This window comes from Physcomitrium patens, chromosome 17 (genome assembly GCF_059467195.1).
Source record: "Physcomitrium patens ecotype Gransden chromosome 17, ASM5946719v1, whole genome shotgun sequence".
Lineage (NCBI taxonomy): Eukaryota > Viridiplantae > Streptophyta > Bryopsida > Funariales > Funariaceae > Physcomitrium > Physcomitrium patens.
The window spans coordinates 7104756-7127549 of NC_143426.1; the positions used below are offsets into that span (position 1 = coordinate 7104756).

The 22794-nt window shown below is 39.3% G+C and overlaps 2 protein-coding genes across 4 annotated transcripts; both read right to left on the minus strand.

Annotated features, from left to right (window-relative positions):
* Positions 1–14070: 14070 nt before the first annotated feature.
* On the minus strand, positions 14071–15376 carry LOC141046447 (uncharacterized). The gene is made up of 2 exons (XM_073540397.2): positions 15239–15376; positions 14071–14976 (listed from the first exon to the last, which is right to left on the minus strand). The coding sequence occupies exons 1-2, from the start codon at positions 15286–15288 to the stop codon at positions 14661–14663; spliced, it is 366 nt and encodes a 121-aa protein (XP_073396498.1). The 5' UTR covers positions 15289–15376; the 3' UTR covers positions 14071–14660.
* On the minus strand, positions 15360–19878 carry LOC112294617 (uncharacterized). Of its 3 annotated transcripts, none has more exons than XM_090243661.1 (3): positions 19571–19878; positions 18546–19259; positions 15360–18413 (listed from the first exon to the last, which is right to left on the minus strand). In XM_090243661.1, exons 2-3 carry the CDS (start codon positions 18546–18548, stop codon positions 15873–15875), a joined length of 2544 nt encoding a protein of 847 aa, XP_090099787.1. In that variant the 5' UTR covers positions 18549–19259; positions 19571–19878; the 3' UTR covers positions 15360–15872. The 3 variants fall into 3 exon arrangements, with proteins under 3 accessions (XP_090099787.1, XP_024401051.1, XP_024401052.1); XM_024545283.3 differs by having other exon boundaries at positions 19347–19878; XM_024545284.3 differs by having other exon boundaries at positions 15360–18418; positions 19347–19877.
* Positions 19879–22794: the final 2916 nt, after the last annotated feature.

Genomic DNA, 22794 nt, shown 5'->3' on the forward strand with positions numbered 1-22794 from the left:
TGGGTTAAAGCAACATGTCCTCTATCCACCTTCTAGTGCAAAGAATAAGTTTCCTGGCTATTCTTATGGCATTTTTTTATTGTGATTGGATTATCCTGTATAAGAATAGACTAAGGTATCAAAACAAGAATGAAGCATTTGGTTTAAATACCTTTTCCAATAAATAAGCGGATGAGGAAAAGCAATACTTATTGAAACCAAAAATAAATAAGACTAAATTTACTCATCCCACTTGCTAAAATATGGCAAACATGCATCAAAAAATAACCACAACAAGGTCTAGAAATTTCCAAGAGTAGATATCTAAGAGCATCACCACCCTTGACGCGCCAATCCAACTCCAAGGACAAAAATGGAGGGAGGCAGGCTGGGTCACCTCTGGCGCCTCTAGCTTATGCGCCAGATTGCCACCGCGAGCTGAGACCCAATGGTTGGATCCACCAGGTCGCTACCACAAGCCGTACAGAGCCTTTGCAATTTGGATGGCATACAGTAAATACAACGTGTGTGAGTTTTTTTGGGGTTTTTTTTGTTTTTTTTATTAAAAAAAAAATAAGCTCTTTTTAAAAAATTGATTATTGATGTCATAACTTCATTATTTTGCTATTTTTTTTAAATACTCATTTTTTTCCTTTTCTTTCTTTAATCCCTAAATTTCCTTGATAATTTTACAACAAAAATACTTAAAAATTGTCACTTTAAGATGCAACTTCCAACACTAAATGAAAAAATTCTTACTATTTTTAACCATAGGATCTTCAAGTTAACTACTACAAAGTGACACTCAAAATATTTCATAAACTTTGATCTCACAAATTGTCTAATACATGTATTTTAAACATGCAGTGTGGTTTTTATTCCCCACGAAGACAGTGTCAACATATTTTGACTCAAGATATTGGCATTCTTTTCTACTACAGATTGCATACATTTTACGAATCTATATTCTACCTTGTGTTAGATCATTGCATCCTAAAAATGACAAGTAATTCTAGTATTTAGGATAAGACAAAAAAACTTGCAAAGATAAGAAAAATAGAATGTAGCCATTTCCTTAAGAAAGCTTTTTTATTAATTAGATGAAAGTATAATTATTGTATCTAAAACCCAAATGGTAGATAGAACTACTATGTATTAATATATGAATAAAACATATTATTAGAACAAAATATTTTTCAAAAAAAGTGAAATCCTTAATTTTTGTACATTTTGAAGTACAAACAACAAAAGTTGCCATGAACTTTTGTTCATTCCTACCCGCCACAAAAAATATACTATTTAAGCTCTAAAATAGTACTATTTAATCCTACAATATTGTGCCTACCCTGTCCACAATCCTTGTTTTGAACAGCAAACCTCAATAACTTTAGCTTCATGTCTTCCTTTTAAGAAAAATAAAATTAACTCCCCACAAAGCTACCACTTATATGCATTTATTATAAAAATTTCAGAAATAAATGATCTAAAGTGACACTTCATCTACCCGAAATCATGGGAAGCCCCCAATCGGACCCTTCAGATAAGGGGAAAAAAACTCAAACTTATTCACACATTTCGGTCAAAGGGGGATAAAAAAACTTTATCTTTTCTAAATAGAGACCTTCATACTTTTCACTTTTCAATTTTATGATACCAATATGTATTGAAAATCTTCTTATTGACCGTTTTCATGAAGGATAACAATTCACAGTTTAAAAAAATGATATTATAAGTAAAAGAGGGGAAGTTTGAACAACTATGGTGGATATGTGATTGCGCACAATTATGCAGTTATGATACATTTATCTTGGAGGATTTTTACCACATCCTTGTCACAAGCCCAGGGTTTAGGAGTGCTCATTGGCTATTTTCTTGCCATCTCACTAGCAGTCCCCTTGCCACGTGGTACATCGACCACTCATACAGGCAGTGGGATTCAAACCCGGACCAGTTCGATGCGAATTATTACTCGAGCCAACCAACTCGAGTCGTGGAAGATGTCCTCTTAGGAAGAATAAAATACTATAAGTGAAAATTTACCCTTTTTTTTTTAAAAGTTCTTTTAATTTTTTTTCTTTTTAGTTATTATTTTCTTTCTCTAGTTTTATCCTTCTCTCTTTTAAATTTTCCCAAGTCTTATTATTCTTTTACTAAGTGGAATTTCCAAAAAAGTCAAAGTAAAGGAGTTGACGAAAATTGACAATTTGTCAAAAGTTGGTAAATTTTGACAAATGTTGGCAACTTTGACAAACGTTGTCGTATTACGTGCTTTCCTGCTCGAGAAGGCACCGGGCGTCTGGCTGTAGAAGGTAGTATAGAGATTCGCCAATAGTCAAGCAGTCTATCAGTTTTTTACTGCTGGAATATAAACGACTAGAAGAATATATCGTAAATCTATACGGATGCCCTTCGACTGCTTGTCGAAGTCCTTTTTGCCCCAGCCGGTAGGTCTCTAGACGTTACAGAGAACCCCGAACAATCCAACTGTTAATCTTCAATGCCGCTTTGTACTTACGATCTTGTATCCACTGACTGTCTTGTTAGATTAACCCGATAAATTTCATTCACTCCGCATACTCAATCTTATAGACACCCTTTCAATTCTTCAATCACAGACGTAACTCGATTTCATAAAACAGTCAAGAATATTCAAACCCACTTCATTAAAAATCCCGATTCACCATTACAATACTGACTTCAGCAACGATTGCCTCAGTCTTCCCAAAACCTTTGAAGAAGAAAAACCTAATTCTTCATCTTTTCTTCCCCGATCCGAACTATGAAGCTCCTCTCCAATCTTTGATCTTCAAAAAACTCTAATGAAAAACCGAACTAGTAACCTTGAAAAGAGCTTGAAGCTAGCTCTTCGATCCCCCCCCCCCAAAAGAGAGAAAAAAAATCCTCGATCTCCCAAAACTTATTCTCTTTCTAACCTTATCCTCTGATTTTCTTCAATCTCCCGTCTTGGATCCGGAATTGGCTCCCACCGTCAGAGCTTAGATCCAAAATTGGCTCCCACCGTCAGAGCTAAGATCCGAAATTGGCTCCCGTCGTCAGAGCTTCCTCCTCCGTTTTTACCTTTAAGAGATCCATTTACCGAAAACAACGTTCCCTGAAACGGCACAAAGAATAGGACAGCTTGAAACAGAATCGAAACCCCGTACTCGGGTCCACATTGAGTCGCCCGACCAATTCAAGTCTCATATTGGATAAGATGCCCATAGTAACCTCGATGTTCCCGTAATTGGATCAAATTGGTCCTTCGAGTCAGACTGGCTGAGGCCTATAGTAAGACCTAGATTTTCCCGTAATTGGACTGCATTGACTTGCCCGACCAATGCAGGTCTCGTATTGGGTAAGAGGACCTGGATCGGATTCTCGAAATTGGATCCAATTGGCTCTTCGAACCAAGCTCACTCGTCGTGTGAATTGGTCCTTTCCCTTCCTGCTGAATCCCGTTATTGGAATCGAATGGAGCATTTCAGTATCCCCGGCTGATTGTAACGGGGTGACTGAACCTGACCATTCAGTATTTGTACTGGAGTTGGTTGTTGCTCCCAATATTCAAGGTAACTGAACATTAATAAAAGTCCCCTTTCTTTATATTTTCACGGTATACTCGTGTTACAACACGACATCCACCCCCTCTGAACTTGTGCATCCTCCGGTATGCACCAATTTACCCAATTGTTGTTTGATTCAGAGTATATCTTCTACGTCTTCGCCCAATTTGTCTTCGTCACCTTCATTATCCAAATCACTTTCATCTTCTTGTTGCGGAATCTCTATACCTTCATTAAGGTCTTCCATATTCATCTCCGCATGTCTTTGTTTAAATATTTTTACTCGCTTCTCTGCAATTAGTATTTTTAATTTAGTACCATCTAACTCCCGCAATGAGTAAGTCGCATTATCATGAATAGTTGTTACAACATTTGGTCCAAATCAACATTTTGAAAATTTCCACAAAGTACTATGTTGATTATCCATACTAATGTCATAAACAAGTACCCAGTCACCTTCCTCAATTGCTTTTGGTCTCAATCAATGTTGCTTATCGAATCACGCCAGGTTTTGTAACCTTGCTCTTCTTAACCTTCCCAATGCTATCTGGACATCTTCCGTTCTTTGCTCCAATTGTCGAATCCTAATAGCCAGAAGTTCTTCTCTTGTCAATCCATCTTCCCATGGTAGCATACTCCAAGTAAGTACCTTTTCTTCAATCGGCATAATTGGTTTTTGACCTGTCATAAGTTCTACTGGCATATATCCTGTCACCAAATTATGTGTTGTTCGATCAGCCCATAATGCAAATAACAAAAGTCGTGGCCACTCTTTGACTTTCCCATTACAAGCTTTAACTAATGCTTTCACAATCGGTGGGTGACCACGTTCGCTTTTTGCATTCCCTTTTGGATTATAAGCAATAGTCAGCGATAGTTTAACTCCACATCTTTCAAAGAACTTACGAGCTTCTTGTGCATTTAATTCTCCACGATCTGCAGTGATTTTTCCTACGCATCCGTAGCGGCAAATCACATCTTCAAGCAAAAACCTACAAATCCCATCTGTAGATTTTGTCCTCAATGCTCTTCCTTCTACTTGATTTGACAAATCTTCACGAGCTAAAACCAAATATCTCATCTGCCATAACCCAACCGACATAATAACCAAATCAACAATCCATTTAAAATGAATAGCCAGAGGATACGTAGGATGAAGACTATCTCGATGTCGGATATTAGAATACGATTGACAGATTTTACATGACTCTACAAATGAGAGCACATCTCGGTACATATTTTTCCACCAATATCGTTCCTTGAGTTTAGCAAAAGTAGCCCAGATTCTTCTATGCCCTGCCCATAAACTATCATGAAACTCCTTCAATAATTTTAGTTTTTCTTCCTTTTTGCCTATCACTCATTGTGGCATCCCAATTCCTTTCTTCGGTCTCTTCCATAAGAATCCATCTCAAAGTAAAAACCCATATGTTTTTTTTCTTATCTGTTTGAATTTTTTTGTAGACCAATTCTCCTGCTTAGTCAAGGTATTCAAGTAATGACCAATATCCAATAATTCTCCTTCATAAGATTCTTCAAGAAATAGCTTGTCTTCTCTGTTGAGATTTGATATTGAATAGAATTTCAATCCGACGTCATCAATGTCTTCAACCATTTTGTCCTCCCTCTCGTATCTTGCACGAGATAGCATGTTTGCTACTAAATTGTCTTTCCCAGTAAAATGCTTAAATTCTAGATTTAGTGACTTAATATAAGCAATCCATCTCAACATTGCAATATCTGGCGTTGAACAATTAATAATCATTCCAAGCAATGGCAAGCAATTTATTTCAATTACTACTACTGCCCCAATCAAGTAGTCCCTTTCAGCTTTCATAGCTGAAACGACTCCCCAAAGTTCTCTTTTGACTTGCGAATATGGACGCTGACGATTACTTAAAACTTTAGCTCCAAATCGAATTACAAATCGATTCCCTTGGAATCATCTTGACCCACAGCCCATCCAACGGCAATTGGACTAGCGTCCACAATAAGAACCACTAGTCTATTGTACTTATAATCAACCTTCCTCAATATTGGAGGTGACATCAATAATTTCTTCAATCTTTGCATTGCCTGAATATGCCTTTCTTCCCATTTAAATCGGTAACCCTTGCATAACAGTTCATATAATGGATCTGCTATGTGAGCAAAATGAGGGATCCAGATTCGATAAAATACACATGCACCCAAAAACCTGCGAACCTCTATTAAAGAATCACAATCCTCTTTCATCCTTCCAATTGCATCAACTTTAGTCGGATCTGGTTTTCTTCCGTAAGTTCCACATAAATGTCCAACAATCACAACCTCTCGTACTCCAAATACGGGCTTCATACCCGATAATGTAAGATGAACTTCTCCAAGCCGAGTTAAAATCTTTTCACAATCTTGTATATGATCAACAACATATTTGCAACACCCCCTCTTATCTAAAGTTTCATCCTTGTCTCCTTCTCTACACCCTTTTATAGGAATATCATCTAGAAAAGGCATAGTCTTTTCCGGAATAAAATCTCTCAATACCTTATTCATCCCATTCATCATATGCGCAACTGAGTTGGTCGCGCCTTGAGGAAGAGTGCACATTCTAACCAATCCAAGTGGTGTCCTCATTGTTGTCATATCTCTACTTCCTTCGGCAAGTTGAAATTGATCATAACCTGAATACAAGTCACCCATTGAATAGATCGCCCTTCGAGCAAACGCCTCAGCAAATTCATCCACAATAAGCCCAATTCCTGCATTCTTGACAGTTACTGCATTCATCGGTTGCATATCTCGAATAAACCGTAGTGACTCATTCTTCTTAGGTACCGTAAACCATCGACTAGAATATGACGCAAATGAAGGCTCCAATATTTTCATCTTTATCTTTTCTTTTAATAGTTCAACCAATTTAGGTAAATGTGCCCTCGGTACTGGAATCGGTCTTAGATTCCAAGGTATATGTGGTACAGTGAAGATAACCATAGATGTGACAATATTTGGATCCACACATCCAATTTCATGAGATTCGAAGATAAACGATCTACCTTGTTTAGCCAACATCTTTTTGAAGCAAGTAATTTCCTCCGGCAATAAAGAACCATCAGAACCAATCTTCAATTCTTCAAAAGTCTCTTTAGTAAACTGATGTCCAATACTCATTGGAACTCTTAAACTTGCTTCTTTTGATGCTTCTCCCATTTGTTCTTTAGAATCTTTTGGTAATGGTCCGACAACAGGCTTTATCTTCTTATCTGTCATTTTATATCTCGTCTCTACAGTGACTTCTGGTGCTTGAAAAGATTCAAGTATGGTATAAACTTCTCTTGAATGAATCTCAATAATCTTATCATTATCTCCTAACCCAATAGATGTAATCAATTCCAATGAATCTTCCAGTCCATTTTCTTCATAAACACCTAAAATCCTCTCATCATCTTGCAATGTACCTAACTTGTGTAATTGCCCTTCAATATCATATAATCTTTTTCTTTCCTTTCTTTTAAAATCATCAACTTTCTTATACATAATATTTCCATTCTCCAATATACCAATAAAATTCGCATCAAAGGCACCTTCATCTCGCGAGAGTACCTCCTCTTTTGTACCTCCATAATCTCGCTTTACAGTGGTACCTCCCCAAAATCCTTAAATCCTTCAACAATCTTCGGCAAAGGTTTCTCCCTCAACCTATCTCGATTCCGTTCATGGTTAGGAGGTACTGTTAGAAATTGTACAGCTTTCCTCCTATCTTCGCTCCGTACCCTTGCATAAGCAGAACCATCGTCAAGTATTTTTGTTTCCATCCGTGTTGCCATGATATAAGGTTGTCCTAAAATCAACGGATAAGACATTGTATCTTGAACAAAGAAATGTTGCTCCGTCGCAACATCCCCAATCCGAATTTTGACATCTGGACAAGCTCCGTATAATTCGCCCCATGTGTTATTAGCTGCTCGAATTGCCCATCCATGTTCCATATCAATTGGCCATTTTTGCTTCTTATAAAGATCTTTAGACATGAGATTTATTTCAGAACCATGGTCGATTAAAGCAACAATTGGTTCTTCTATATCTCCTACTTTTACCAATATCTCAGTAGTTGCCCTTGCCCAATGCTTTCGAGTATAATGGCTCAAAGTTTCCATTTTCTTGTCACTAGAATCTTCGAAACGTACTCGTTGATTATACCCATTCTTTTCATTTGATGGTTGCTTGTAACCAATATCAACCTCTTCTTCATCTTTATATATTCTTGCATCAATAACATGACTCATTCCAGTTTTGCCCATTAATTACCTCTTTCACTTAATGCTATCAATGATAACATCATGAAACTCCTTCTTTGCAATTCCCAAGTCCTCTTTCAATGTAAATTCCACCTTAGCGTATAATATACGCTCTTCCAACACCCCTTTCAAATTTGTTGCCGCTTCAATGTCAGAAAGTAGCTTATAAGCAATTGATTTGCTCTTATCTTTTGTCTCTTTTGTTTTTTCTCCCAATGATGCTGAGTTGTCTTTTATAGGCAATTCTTGTGAAGCTGCCTCTCGCGCCTTATCTCCTCGAGTTTGCCTCTTAGAAGAATTTTCTTTTCTAATATCATTAAAATTTCCACGTCTCTTTTCTTCCATCAAAGCTTTATGTTGGCTCTTAGCAATATATGCATGAACTGAAAGAGACTCAACAGGATCCTCCCAACCTGTTTTACCTCGTATTGTAGCTGCAGTCCTCAATAACGCTTCTCGAGGTCATTTCCCTTCTTGTATTATAGAAACGGCAGAAGCCCAAAACTCACTAGTTTCCGTACTTCCACTAATTTCATCATCTACTCTAGCACCATAACTTGCACTTTCTCGTGCTGCTGTTTCATGCTCTTTTAGGTAATCTTGAACCAATGCTTTCATTCCTCTCTTGCCAAAATTGGTTTGAAGAAGATCCTCCCTATCTTTCAATGCTATCTTCCCATCTTTCCAGCAAATAATTCCGTGCCGTATCAAATTATTAAATTCATTGCAATCTTTTCTAGTGTGTGAAGCATCATCACACCAAATGCATCTTTGTACATATCCTTGTTTTGAAACATTCTTCGAATTGTTTATAGAAGTATTCTCTTCAAGTCTTGCCAATTTGATTTGAAGATCTCGCATTCCTCGTATAATTTCTTCCATCTCCATTTCTGCTTTCTTTGATAAGGATGTCGAAGGTTGAACTCTAGGTATTGTTGGTGGTGTTGTATGTACTGGAGCTTTGGGTGCTTGTACTGTTTTCGGAATATTGCTCCTATCCTTCCTCTTTTCTTTTTTTGTAAGCAACCCCACTGCATCTTCAACGTTCTTCCACTTCATTGTCAATCCTTCAACTTCTTCTTTGTCTTCAAGAAGGAGTTCTAATTTCTCTTGCAATTCTCCATCAGCAGCTTGAAGAAATAGATCAACTTTGTTCGACTCCAATGTCAATTTTTCTACCTTCGACAATTGAGAGTACTGCCTTTCAAATTCCCTTAATAGCTCTGTTGCTTGCAAATTCTTATTGAGCCGTTCAATCCATCCCAGAAACAGCTTCTTAGTAACACGATCAGCATCTTCCAAGAAATATTCGTTTTTCAATGCATGTGAAAAAACCCCCCATGAATTCTCATAACGATCCGTAATCAATGTAATATGGTCTCTTATCTCCGGTATCGTGGCAAGTCCAAATAGTTCCTTCATTTTCTTCTCAGAAACTCGATTTAATTTCATTTCACGAACATAACATCTTAAATACCTTGAAATATTCCTCCCATCAAATTGACCAATTTTATTGACCACTGCTTGCAATGCTTTGGTTGCCAAAGCTTCTTTTCGATCATTGCTTTGCTGTTGCTGCATTGATAATGAGAACGCTTGAAACATACTAGCAATAGACGGATCCATGTGCATACATTGTCCTTTAAAAGAATCCCCACCAGAAACTCCTCCCAAAAATCCTTCAAAATTTTTATTTTTGTTTTCCATAAAATAAAGATAAAATCAACCAAAATCCAATACCTTCCACCTCAAGCTTTCACGTCGGGTTCACCACTTTTGTCGTATTACGTGCTTTCCTACTCGAGAACGCACCGGGCGTCTGGCTGTAGAAGGTAGTATAGAGATTCGCCAATAGTCAAGCAGTCTATCAGTTTTTTACTGCTGGAATATAAACGACTACAAGAATATATCATAAATCTATACGGATGCCCTTCGACTGCTTGTCGAAGTCCTTTTTGCCCCAGCCGGTAGGTCTCTAGACGTTACAGAGAACCCCGAACAATCCAACTGTTAATCTTCAATGCCGCTTTGTACTTACGATCTTGTATCCACTGACTGTCTTGTTAGATTAACCCGATAAATTTCATTCACTCCGCATACTCAATCTTATAGACACCCTTTCAATTCTTCAATCACAGACGTAACTCGATTTCATAAAACAGTCAAGAATATTCAAACCCACTTCATTAAAAATCTCAATTCACCATTACAACACTGACTTCAGCAACGATTGCCTCAATCTTCCCAAAACCTTTGAAGAAGAAAAACCTAATTCTCCATCTTTTCTTCCCCGATCCGAACCATGAAGCTCTTCTCCAATCCTTGATCTTCAAAAAACTCTAATGAAAAACCGAACTAGTAACCTTGAAAAGAGCTTGAAGCTAGCTCTTCGATCCCCCCCCCCCAAAAGAGAGAAAAAAAACCCCCGATCTCTCAAAACTTATTCTCCCCCTAACCTTATCCTCTGATTTTTTTCAATCTCCCGTCTTGGATCCGGAATTGGCTCCCATCGTCAGAGCTTAGATCCAAAATTGGCTCCCGTCGTTAGAGCTTCCTCCTCCGTTTTTACCTTTAAGAGATCCATTTACCGAAAACAACGTTCCCTGAAACGGCACAAAGAATAGGACAGCCTGAAACAGAATCGAAACCCCGTACTCGGGTCCACATTGAGTCGCCCGACCAATTCAAGTCTCATATTGGATAAGATGCCCGTAGTAACCTGGATGTTCCTGTAATTGGATCAAATTGGTCCTTCGAGTCAGACTGGCTGAGGCCCGTAGTAAGACCTGGATTTTTCCGTAATTAGACTGCATTGAGTTGCCCGACCAATGCAGGTCTCGTATTGGGTAAGAGGACCCGGATCGGATTCTCGAAATTGGATCCAATTGGCTCTTCGAACCAAGCTCACCCGTCGTGTGAATTGGTCCTTTTCCTTCCTGCTGACTCCCGTTATTGGAATCGAACGGAGCATTTCAGTATCCCTCGGTTGACTGCAACGGGGTGACTGAACCTGACCATTCAGTATTTGTATTGGAGTTGGTTGTTGCTCCCAATATTCGAGGTAACTAAACATTAATAAAAGTCCCCTTTCTTTATATTTTCACAGTATACTCGTGTTACAACACGACAACGTTGGCAAACTTTGACTAACGTTGCAAATGTTGACAATTACGACAATGTTGACTATTTGACAAATTTGTTGAATGTTGACAAATTGGGAATTAGAAGAAGAGAGATTGGTGGAAAAATAAAGGTGAAGAAGAAAGTGGAGTCAAAAGCCGCCAAATTCTTCAAAATGTTAAAAAACTTAGCTTGGATGAAGATGCTTTTCGGATAGAAAAAGAATGGAAAATAGTTTGAATGGATGTTTTTAGATGAAGAACTTAGAGTATATATAGTGAAGTAAAGGAAGTGTTGGGCATTCCTTCTTTGTTGATAATACTCTCATTCCTTTGTAGTTTTCTCTTGATGTTTTCAAGTGTTAGTAAAGCTTTGTTTTGTTGAAGATTTCTTATGGAGAACACTCATGTGTTGAGACTCTCTATTTAATTTGTATAATTTTCATGAGTTGTGAGATTCTGTCATATGTTGGAATTGCACAAGCATTTACCTTATTGTGTTGAATACTAACTCTTTTGAATTTTTCTTCCCGCTTATTGTGTTTTAACTCTTACTTTGTATACTAGTGAATATGTACTAACTTTTTGTGTATTCTAAATAAATCCTTGCTTTGTGCTAATTCCCATAAGTTGAGACACTGGTATATATTTTTTTTCAAAGTGTTTTTTATGAGTTTATTTTCTTCACATGATATTTGTATAATATGAATTCTAGAAACCAAGTTTCAATGTTCAACTAAGTTTCTTGAGATGTGTTAAATAGGCAATTGCTGAATTTAGGTACTGATATTTCTAAATTTAGGTACTGACTTTCTAAATATAGATGCTGACTTTCTAAAAGTAGGTGCTGACATCTGATTTTAGTAAGTGACAGCGAGTTATTAAGTTTCAATTTTTTTTCGTTTTTTTAAAGTCTTATCAGTTTCATCCAGCTGAATTGGATGAAGATCTATATTTGGATGAAATTTCTAAATTTAGCAAATTTTCTAAATTAGATAAAATTTGAATTTGAGTAAAACTTAGATTCAGATGTAGATCTATTTTTAGTCTTTTGTTAATCATGGATGAAGTTTGGATGAAACCATGCTATCTTTGAAAATTGTGGATTTTAAAAAATGAGTTTTTATGTCCGATCAAAACTTCATGAAATACATCCAGGTCCCAATAGCTAAATTTAGGTACTGAATTTCTAAAATTAGTAAGTGGCAGCAAGCTATTAACTCTCAGTTTTCCATTTTGTCGTTTCTTATCAGTTTCATCCATCTGAATTGGATGAAAATCTAAATTTGGATGAAAATCTAAATTCAGATTAAAATAAGATTTTTATTGAAACTAAAGTTTGGATGTAATCCTATTTTTAGACATATTCTAACTTTGGATGAAGTTTGGATGAAACTGTGTTTAGTAAAATTGTGAGCTGTTGCAGCTTTCTAATTATAGAATTTTTGCTAATTCTAGCTAGAGTCTAAACTTAGGAAAATTCTATAATTAGCTGATTACTAAAAATAGATGTATTTATATAATATGGAGAAATTTTATAGAATCTTGAAGATGTTTAGGCTTGGATAAATATTCTAACTTGTACTAATCCACATTTAGGCAGAATCTAATTATGTAAATTTACTAAAAATAGAAATTAGTACCATCTAACTTTTTGTGGCTAATTAGTTGCAGTCAGAAACCCGGTGTTTTCTTGGGGCAACGCTCTCTCTCACGACACCGTTTGGGTTTTCCATCTAAAACATATTAAACTTATAACAAAAATTGACAATTTAATAACCTCTACTCCTTGCACTAATTTTTGAATATGCTAGTTGTTTATTTTCTACCTTCAACAATTGTATATAAGGAACTAACGTCATGCTCAATACAACGGTAAAACATATAGACCATGTGTAGTGCAAAAATACAATATGAAGTGAAGTGAAATTGTGGTGATCCACTCAACTCAGGGATGAAAGTGAACCACTTTCTTTACTTCAAGCTGTATAATCTTTCTATCTGTATGGTCAAAGTTGATAACATTTGATGAATATGTTTCTCAATGCATTGTTACTGAGATCCTACGGTTCTAATGTCTATGTAATATATAGAAAATACCCATGCAAAATCTAGATTTATGGTATGCATTCTGTCCAAACCACTCTGTAAGAAATAAATATTTACTTCAAAAATCCTATGTCAAACTAGACCGATGAGTATGATACTGTGAAAAGCTTTCCTTTGACTTCCCCACACATCAATGACAATATTTTTTTGCACAAATATTGTATTATTATATGTTATGATGAAATTTCATTGAATCCCTAAATGTCGTATGCATTTTCCTAAAGAAACACTCTCATACTGCCAGTGTCAAAAAGTGGCATATATGTAGTGTTTATTGTAGTGGGAAGATTATAAAAATCATTTAAGACAAAATCTTTGAACCAAAAAATGCAAACCTTATATGCTTACATTGCAATGAAAACTACCTAAACACTTTAAGAAGCGAGGTGAAGCCAAAATCATTGAGGTGTCTTGTAACTAGCAATATCAATAGTGAAGAAAAATGAATGTACATAGCTATATTGTTGACATTTTTGAAGAAATTCAGGGGTGGAATATCTGCAAAACACAGCTTTAAATATACATCCATGTACAATATTAATAAATAAGTAACATGAAACACAAAATATAATGTGGACTACCGTATAAAATATAATATGGAGTACTGTACGAAACAAAGAAATTAATGCCAATCAATTACACTAATAATGTTCATTAGTATTCACAATACTATTTATAAACCCAAACACTAAATATCAATTATCCTACTAATGTAACAACATTAAATGTCAATTCAAACACTAATTGTTAGTTTCTATGATTGTTAATTGTTGTTGCATGTTAACGTGTTGACATTCAGTGTTAGTAAAGTAATCTGTTGACATTTAGTGTTAGCAAGTCACCTCAATCTTGCCCCATGTCAAAGCCAAATTGTAACTTGGTTAAACACTAATTGTAAACAAATTGGCATTTAGTGAAAGTCATGCCATAGGTGTAATTACACTATTGGTCCCATAACACTAATGAACATTATTAGTGTAGCAATTGCGACAGACTTGCTTGGAAAGGAACACTGAGTCAAATTTTGACATTCATGTGCCTGATGCAAATGTGAAGAAAGAAAATCACAATAGACGTATATGAGTAAATACATGCCAATTTCCTGTGCAAGAGTAAATACATGCCAATTTCCTGTGCAAGAGTAAATACATGCCAATTTCCTGTCCAAGAGTAAAAGATAAAAAGTAAACAGAAACTGCAGTTGTCTGCGGGTTATGATAGCCGCAGCGAATGATGGCAATGAATGTGGCTGAAGATAGCCCAATCAGACCACTTTTTCCTGCACACTGAAAATGACAGGAGCCCGCCATACTTTGGAAGTTTGGCGTCCTCGCGCCGTCCCTGGTCGCCCTCCGCCATGCGACAGCGCTCACGTGGCCGCCGGTAGGGGGGCACGATCAGTCCACGGATCTCAGTATTCCGTGGCAACAGATTGCGGGATGGTCTTGCGGGTTGCTCTCCTGGGCGGGAAGCTCGTCGTACTCCACCCCCGATACCCAGTCGGTGATACCCGCCTTCCCGTCGTCCGTCGTCGCCGCCTTGCTCCGTCGTGCTCGTCTCCGTCGTCCGCAATATGCGCAGCCACCGTCTGGACAGCCTGCCGGACCGATGCCCTAAATCCTAAATCGCAACTCTCCCTCGGAAACAAGTGCCGCAGGAGAAGAATAATCACGAGATGTCGCTTCACGTTGGCGAAGAACTCCGTCTTCTGCACGTTTTTGAGAAACTCCACCAACGACTTCCCGATGGCGGCCGTGGTCTCCAAGTCGCACAAGCTCTCCTCGAAGGTCCGCTTCACCTTCCTCAGGGGCGCCTCCCCTCGGGCCTAAGGGCGCCTCCAAATTGAGGGCGCCCCGAGTTGCCCGATTTCTGAGGGCTGCCCCATTGGTCCACATCGGATGGGAATCCCAACTCTCCCTCGATAACCGCCTGTGGCCCATACCCGCCAGCATGAGCCTCAGGTTCTCATCCCGTCCCTCCCCTTACACGAGCAATTGCTCCAGAGACATACGTGAGATTAGGGTTTGGAGTTTGGGCTAAAATCAAGCAACATCACTTGAGAGGTGAAAGTAGACCATTCAAATCGTCATGGTTACTCTCACCTCTAGAGAATGTAAGATTTCTATGTCCCAAATAATAAAACATGTAAGAATCTGCAGCAGTGCAAACCTGGGACAAATAACTCACTCACTTGTGGGACACTAATGCTAGTGTTTCACATTGCTCCGTCGTTTTGAGCATATCTCCGGGGTTCCCCAATGTCCTTTGCAATCAAAACCTCTGGGGACAATAGTCATTGTGCAATATTGAAAGACAGGAAATAATACTGTGTTCTTATTTTTGATCATGTTTGTGAGGATGTGTTCTTATACTTTCGTGCTTTGTTGCACACAACATTTGTCCTGGTTGAAAGTGGGTGGAAGACAAGATTAAAATTCTACACCTGGACATGAATTTTTTGTAACAGCAACAAGCTGATGTATTAATTCTAGTACAGACGGTGCCACTGGTGACCACAGTGTTCTACATTTATCTCCACATGATGAAGTTCAGATATTGAAATGACCTCCAGATGAACCATGAGCCAAGCTCGCCAGTGAAAAGCTATCACCAGTCAGTTGTTTTGCGTGTGAGAATGTGGGTCTAGGCAGTGGAAATAAGTTAGGGCACCAGACGACCACCGCTTGTTTAAGGCGGGCATGGGAACTAACCAACGTAGCTCATAGCTTTCTTCTCGGAAGTAAGGAAATCGTCGGCACTGTCTACAATAACAGCAAGCACTAGAACAATGTGCCGCGAGAGAACCAGGATACGAATCTGCTCATTTACACGATCTTTGGAGTTTTTTGTACAGCTCTTTTCGCTTGTGTGTCACTAGATTCAGAGCCATCTGATGTCTCTCGTTCCTCTCTTGCTCCTAGTCCTGATCCCCGAAATTCATGCCTCAGCTCACGCACCTGCTCTTGCTGTCGCTCCCAATAATCCAAAACATGTTGAAATCCATCCCGAGACTTCTTAATTACACAGTATGCTCCACTACCCGAAACACCTTCTCTTCCAATAGCACAATACCCATTTTTGTACCGGCCATCAAAAACTTGGGCAAGTTTTCTAGCTTCGGGTAAGCAGCCTGGCACGTTTTCGTACGTGAAACTTTCATGAGATCCCCTGAGGAACGCTTCAACAGTTGGATGCCTTGGCAGGTGTGCAAAGGGCTGATTCCAACAGAATTCTGGAGCTGGTCCCAACCACTGCAGAAGTTTTGACCCTAGTTCCTTGCGGCACTCCGTAGACATAGACATCATTAGCTTCACCAAAATCTTGAGAAGCTCTGAAGAGCTTTGAAGTGGTGTCATTGAAGAAGTCACCAACTTAAGTGCCTTATTAGCTACAACAAAAGCTTCACTGTGGCGTCCCAACTGCTCAAGCTCGAGAGCAAGCTGCCCATAGTATTCGCCCTCTTCACGAACACGATCCTTCTGCAACAAGCGTAAGACAGCCTCTCCACATGCTGCCCAACCATGGGCGTGCACAGCAGCCGCAATGGATTTAGCGACACACTTGCTTCGCAGTCCAATGAACCACGGAACTGTGTGAGAGGGACGCCCGTTGGAATCATATTTCTGCTCTTGGAAGATCTCAGAATAGAGTTTAAGGACCCTCAGCGTATCTGCCAAATCTCCCGCCACAACACACATGTTCAATAAGCGTGAACTCACACATTTTGACATGTCTGTGCAACCGGATTCCACACATCGGTCACGCTTTCGCCAGATCGCCTCATACGCGCGCTCACAGTGCGCCAACAACTGGCTCACAGCCAAGCGGACGCATGGCTCCTTGTTTTTCTTCAAACGCTCCACAAAATTAATCAAACTCGGAACCTCTGCACCTTCTGGAAACTTCCATGAAAAGGGGGCGTTATTGGGTCTTCGTTCTGCAATGATAGTTGGCACTGTTTTGGTTTTTGGCCAAACAACCATCATTGCTCGGTGGTAGAAATATTCCAAGGTAGGGCCTTCATTTCCCCAGTAGCCTTCGTATTGCAGTTCATCGGGATCCTCTCCATTGACAAAAAGCCCATTTTCGTCCTTTCCCAGGACGACCTCCTTCTCAGTGTCAAGATACCAAGGAAATATCGGGAGTCTGTGATCATCCACGTCAACCCAATCGGACGTCTCCACCCATTCTGCTTCCATAGACTCCATGGTGATGCATCCCCCCGCTTGTTTTCCTCGAGCTGCTGAATGGCCCTCGTTCCACACTATCCTAATAATAATACCATTGTCGACTTCAGGCTGGCCCACTTGGTGCTTGGTCAGAAGGCACAAATGAAGGTCAAGGTGTCGATCTAAGCAATTCGCAAGCACATGGAACAAGGTCACATCTTCTCCCTTCAACCTTGAAAATTTCAGGTTTGATGGTGTATACTTATGCTGTAGAGGGATCGCCAGTTTGTTCCGAAAGAATTTCAAATTCTCATGACTGCTCTTCTCTGCGTCGTCCTCGTCAATGGCCTCCAACCACGGACGCAACACAGCTTCCACGTCCCTAAACATAGGGGAGTGCAAAATCTGCTCCATTTTCGGGCCTCCGTTGCTAGTTCTTCTAACCAAATTGAAGCTCAGGCACAACCGAGTCCCAGCTGTAATCCGCCTAAGAGTATGCCTACAATCCGCAAAGAAGGCGGCGTAGTGAAATGCTGTGGAGGTATTTTCTTGGAAGCAGCCAATATGCGAGGATCCCGCATTATATTTGCATGACCATGTTTCCTGGTTGACGACTAGCGCACCACCTTCGTAACCCCCTTCCGTAGGCAACTGCACGATCAGAGTCGCAAACATACCAGGTTCCTTCTCAGTATCCCTGTGCATCTTGAAATGTCCACCAGCCTCGTAGAAAAGCAGCTTGTAGAGGTTGGCTTCAACTTGCACCTCGTTATTTCCTTCCAATACCTTCACAGCTCTGTCAGCAATCCTTTGGACCCTGGTGAGAAAATCTGGATCATTGGGGAAGGTTACCTTGAAGGCGTCCACCTGCCAAGCGCTCCGAACAGTGGTGTCAAGTACAGTGTTCAAGCCTCGCCCGTGCGGAGCCTGCTTACTCACCATACGTAGCTTTGCAGCATCGGCTGCGGAGAGCGGGAGACCCAAGACTCCGGCACCATCGACACCCAAGGAACCGAGAAGGTAGTGATCGATTGTTCCAGAGATGACGAAAGTTGCATTCGGACGTTCAAAGAGCCTCTCCCTCCCTACAGCCCCCGTTGCAGCAAGGATGCTGTCGAAGAAGCCTTGATGCTTCTTCTTAATGTCTTCTTTCAGATCTCCTCTACCATCGTCTCCTACAAGGTCCACATTTTCTTTCTGCCCTGCCATGAAACGTAATCACCAACAGCCGAAATAAACGATTGACAATTCACCACTAGAAGCAGACAAACCTTGAGTATAAACAGAAATGCAGGATGTTGAATTGGCATGAAAAGCAGAAACCCCTACCATGACTTCACAATTGAAGCGTGAGCGCAGGCACCCAACGTTACACCGGCCCTGAATACTGTCCAATCGCCCACCTAAACCGGGCTTCCGCAAAACAGAACCTGATTGTTGAATGAGACACCCAAAATTGGACCCGCTAACAAAGTGATCCACAACTTCGACCGAGAGCCAAAGCTATCCAAAAGAGCCAATTACATCGAAACAACTCCTTGTGACGGGATCACCATACATGGGTCTTCCAATGAACTCTGAGTGGTGAGCTCGTTGGAAGGGTCCTCTGCGATTGAAAAGATGTGGAGCAAAGAAGACAGCACGCTACCTAAACATCATCTTCATTACCGCCGCCGTTCTTAAATATTCCGCTGCAAAGCTTCCTGGAGAAGCTGGCTGCTGCCCCGTCACCCTGGGTCACTAGAGTCTAGAACCAATCCAGGTTCGCTTTTGCGGGTCCAATTTTTTGGGATCTCCTTCGTTTTCACCTTAGGTTTTTCTTTTTCATTTTCTTTTCTTTTTTTCAAATATTGAATTTAAAAATGGAATCAAAGACCCCAATTCAGCTCCATGAGATCAAGGAAGACCTAAGTAAACACCAAAAATCCAAGTCCAAGTTAAAATGCTCAAGTGAGAATATGGCGAAAGACCTAGAATCAGAGATTCTGAAACAGTTGCAGTATCCGAACTGCTCATGTCCGCCAGGATTTTCAGCATCAGACCCTGCAACAAATAATTTATGTGCATAATCAGCAAATGGCCATGATCCCAAGTGATTACATGATCTGCTAGGAAAAGTATCTCTCTCACCGGCTGAATCTCAGTTGACTGCGAAACCGAGAAGCCCTTGATGAGAAACTCATTGCCGTGACACTCGTGAATAGTATGCTTCGCATTCACATCAGCAGCGATCGCTGCAAGAGCCTCAAGGAACCCTCCGATCCGGGATCAATTTTATTGAAGAGGAGGTCACAACGATCTGCAATGATCTTTCGCCGCTCTACATGAAGACGAGGATATAGCCGTGAAATCACCTGTGCAGCTGCATTCTTCCCCTAATGCTCCCGAGAATGCTCCAGAAGGTTCAACAACGCGGGCACGCTCAGCGGCTCTGAGCAGATCTGATCTGATCCCTGGGGGAGAGAGGAAAGCTCAGCTAATCCCAGCGCTATGTCAATGCGCACAAACCGCGCATCAATGCTCTCCAAAGCTCCTCTCACAAACCCCGCCTCCAGCACCTTCTCCCGGAAGCCTACAACTCCTATCAACTCCAGCAACCTCTGTGCCGCTTTCCTCTTGGAAACCTTCTCCCGAAGCGACGTCAGAAAAAAAACATGAACCCCTGAGTATGTATGTGGAGGAAATCCCTATAGAAACCATGCTTCAGAATCAAATTCCCTAGATCTCTCGCTTACAAGGTATTCAATCCGCCCAACTCAATTCTCCACTTTTTCAAACTTTCTCATACTTTGTCCATCTTTGTGCAACTCAATGCCCTTTCCTACACTTTGGTACAGTTTATTTTTAGACATTACCGTAGTCTCAAATTGCATGCTGGATTTTCTAGCTTTGGTTTTTGAATTGGTATGTATTATGAGAGATCTTTGGTAGTAAGTTCAGTAGATGAGTGTCGTTTGAGGCAAGTTTTGAAATACTCTCTTCACAATGTTTGTTACTGTGCACCTTCCAACTTCATTGAAAAGATTTATCCTATTTTAGTGGTGTGCAAAATATGTATGAGCATTTAATTGGTGTCTTTGGTGGATTGATATTTTAAATCATTACAAAACTACACTAACGATCCCATTTAGTGTAGTGCCCAATAAATGACTTGTAAATGTTATAAGTTTTTACTATGGATGAATAATTTACCAATTATATTTATGATGATCCTCTTATTTGAATACTATAGATAGTTGTGCTCTCAATAAAAAATGGCATCAAGAGTAAAAACTTATAGCATTTATAAGTCATTTACTGGGCACTACACTAAATGCGATTGTTTGTGTAGTTGAAAAAACCATCAATTATGTAATTAGTGAAAATTATTCATTATAATATAATTAACATTAAAATGTTGACATTCTTCATTCCCAAACAAGCTTCATATCTACATGTCTATATGCAAAATAACTAGCATTTCTAACACATTTTTTGACATTAATATAATTCTATATACATAATTTTTGGCACATCTTTTAGCACAATCTTTGACATTTTTGTTTGACATATTTTTTTACAATGTCTTTAACACATTTTAAAACATCCTAAATTTGAGACTTTCACATTTTCATTTCTGACACAGAAGTGTCCCAAGGAATGTCAAAAAGAGCCCAATTGTAGCAATGCATGCATGATTGTAGCCTCACCACTATGACAATTTACTGTTTATGCTTGTGCTGTTACATTTTTCCAATAGCTCTGTACACATGAAGCACTTCGAGCGAGTTTGGCAAGTTTCTACAGAATAGCCCATTTATACAAATATATAATGGATTCTACACTTGTGATTCTAACACTCATACACAATTGCATACTTCACTTGCATATAAAATATATGTATATATATATATTGAGAACAACATATTGATAGTCATGTCATGCTTGATTAGTTGTTATGCACTTTATAATAGAATCTACACGTTGAAAATTGCATGACCATGTCACGGACATACATATAATTACCTATATGAATAGATAAAAGTATGTAAAAGTAGATAAAAGTAGGTTAATTGTGTAATATCTTCTAGGGAAGCTTCTTAGAAGCTTTGTAGACACTGCTTTGACTTTATAGGAGTCTATAGTTGACTTTTAGGCTAGAAACTTGGTCAACAAGTTAGCCATGTGCCACACATGTTGGAAGCTTAAAGAACAAGCTAACTACGTGGTCCATCCATAGAAAACTTGCCTTGTAAGCAAAGGCATGTGGCCTAGAAAGTCAACATATATTGGAGGTCTTATAGAACATCGCCATGTGGCTTCTAGTTAGATAGTATATATAGAGGCAAGAGTGAAGCCCTCTTCACTCTTGTCAACTCCTTTCTTGCTTCTAGTCTAGTTTCAAGGGTCTCTAGTTTTCTTGTATTTTGGCAATAGCCATTCTAATTTCTTTCTTAATATACATATTTCTATTTTGTCCTATTTCTTTGAGAAAAGTCTCACTTACTCTTTAGCTTTCATCGAGTTCTTGTCCTTGATAGATTGACAAGAGTACACTTACAATATGAGAGCTTTGTCTTTTCTTGATTAAAAGTAGATTACCCCTTTTTCTTGATAAGACATAAGCGCATTAGAAGTTGTGGATTACCCTCTTTTAAACTGATATTGTTCTTAGTATTTTCTTTGTTATCAATTCCTCTCTTCTATTTGTTTAGAGCGTTATTAGACATCTTCTCTTTTCTAAGTGCTACTATGGCAGAGCTTGTTGAAATGAAGAGTGCAATGGCATAGATGCAAGAACAATTGAGGGAGTTAATGCTTGCGATGCATCAACTCAATTTACCACCACAAGGAGCAACAAGAATGGTAGGAAGTGAAGATATAAAGATGATTGGGGCTGCTTCAACATCTGCACCAAACCATGTCCCTTCTCCCAGAATGGAACACCCTTCGAGTGTTAGAGAACCGAGAGTTGCCTTGCCCGAGAAGTTTGATGGTACCAGATCCAAGTTTCGAGGATTCATCAATCAGGTCCAACTAGTGATTGAACTTCAACCCCAAAGCTATCCAACTCCAGGGTCACAAGTAAGATTCATTGGTACACTTCTTTCAGGTTCAGCATTGTCATGGTTTTCATCTTTTCTTGAACGACGAGATCCAATATTGGATAATCTGGAGGCTTTTTTGGCGGAGTTTCGATCCATGTTTGGAGAACATGATGCAATTCGTGTTGCAACCAACAAGATCCGTATTTTGCGACAAGGCAATCGATCAGTAACATTATATGCTTCGCAATTTCGACAACTTGCAACTGATATCAAGTGGGATGATGCCGCACTTGTGAGTCAATTTCTCTATGGATTACAATATGAGGTAAAGAAATTGATGCTTAATTTACCTGATCCTCAAACATTGAGTCAAGCAATTGACTTTGCTGTGAAGTGCGACAATCGACTTTTTGAATTTCGATCCGAGAGTCGCACAAGTAGGCCTCAACGTTACTACAATTCAATGGCAACACCGACGTCTCCTCAACACATACCTTCAGAAGTAGAGGATATGCAAATTGATGCGGTACGTTTCAAACCTCTTACTGAGC

Coding starts and splice junctions, on each gene's coding strand:
- LOC141046447 (XM_073540397.2), bottom strand. CDS start 15,288: ATGCTCAAAACGACGGAGCAATGTGAAACACTAGCATTAGTGTCCCAC. Junction 14,977..15,238: donor CTAGCATTAGTGTCCCACAA/GTGAGTGAGTTA, acceptor TATGGGCCACAG/GCGGTTATCGAGGGAGAGTT.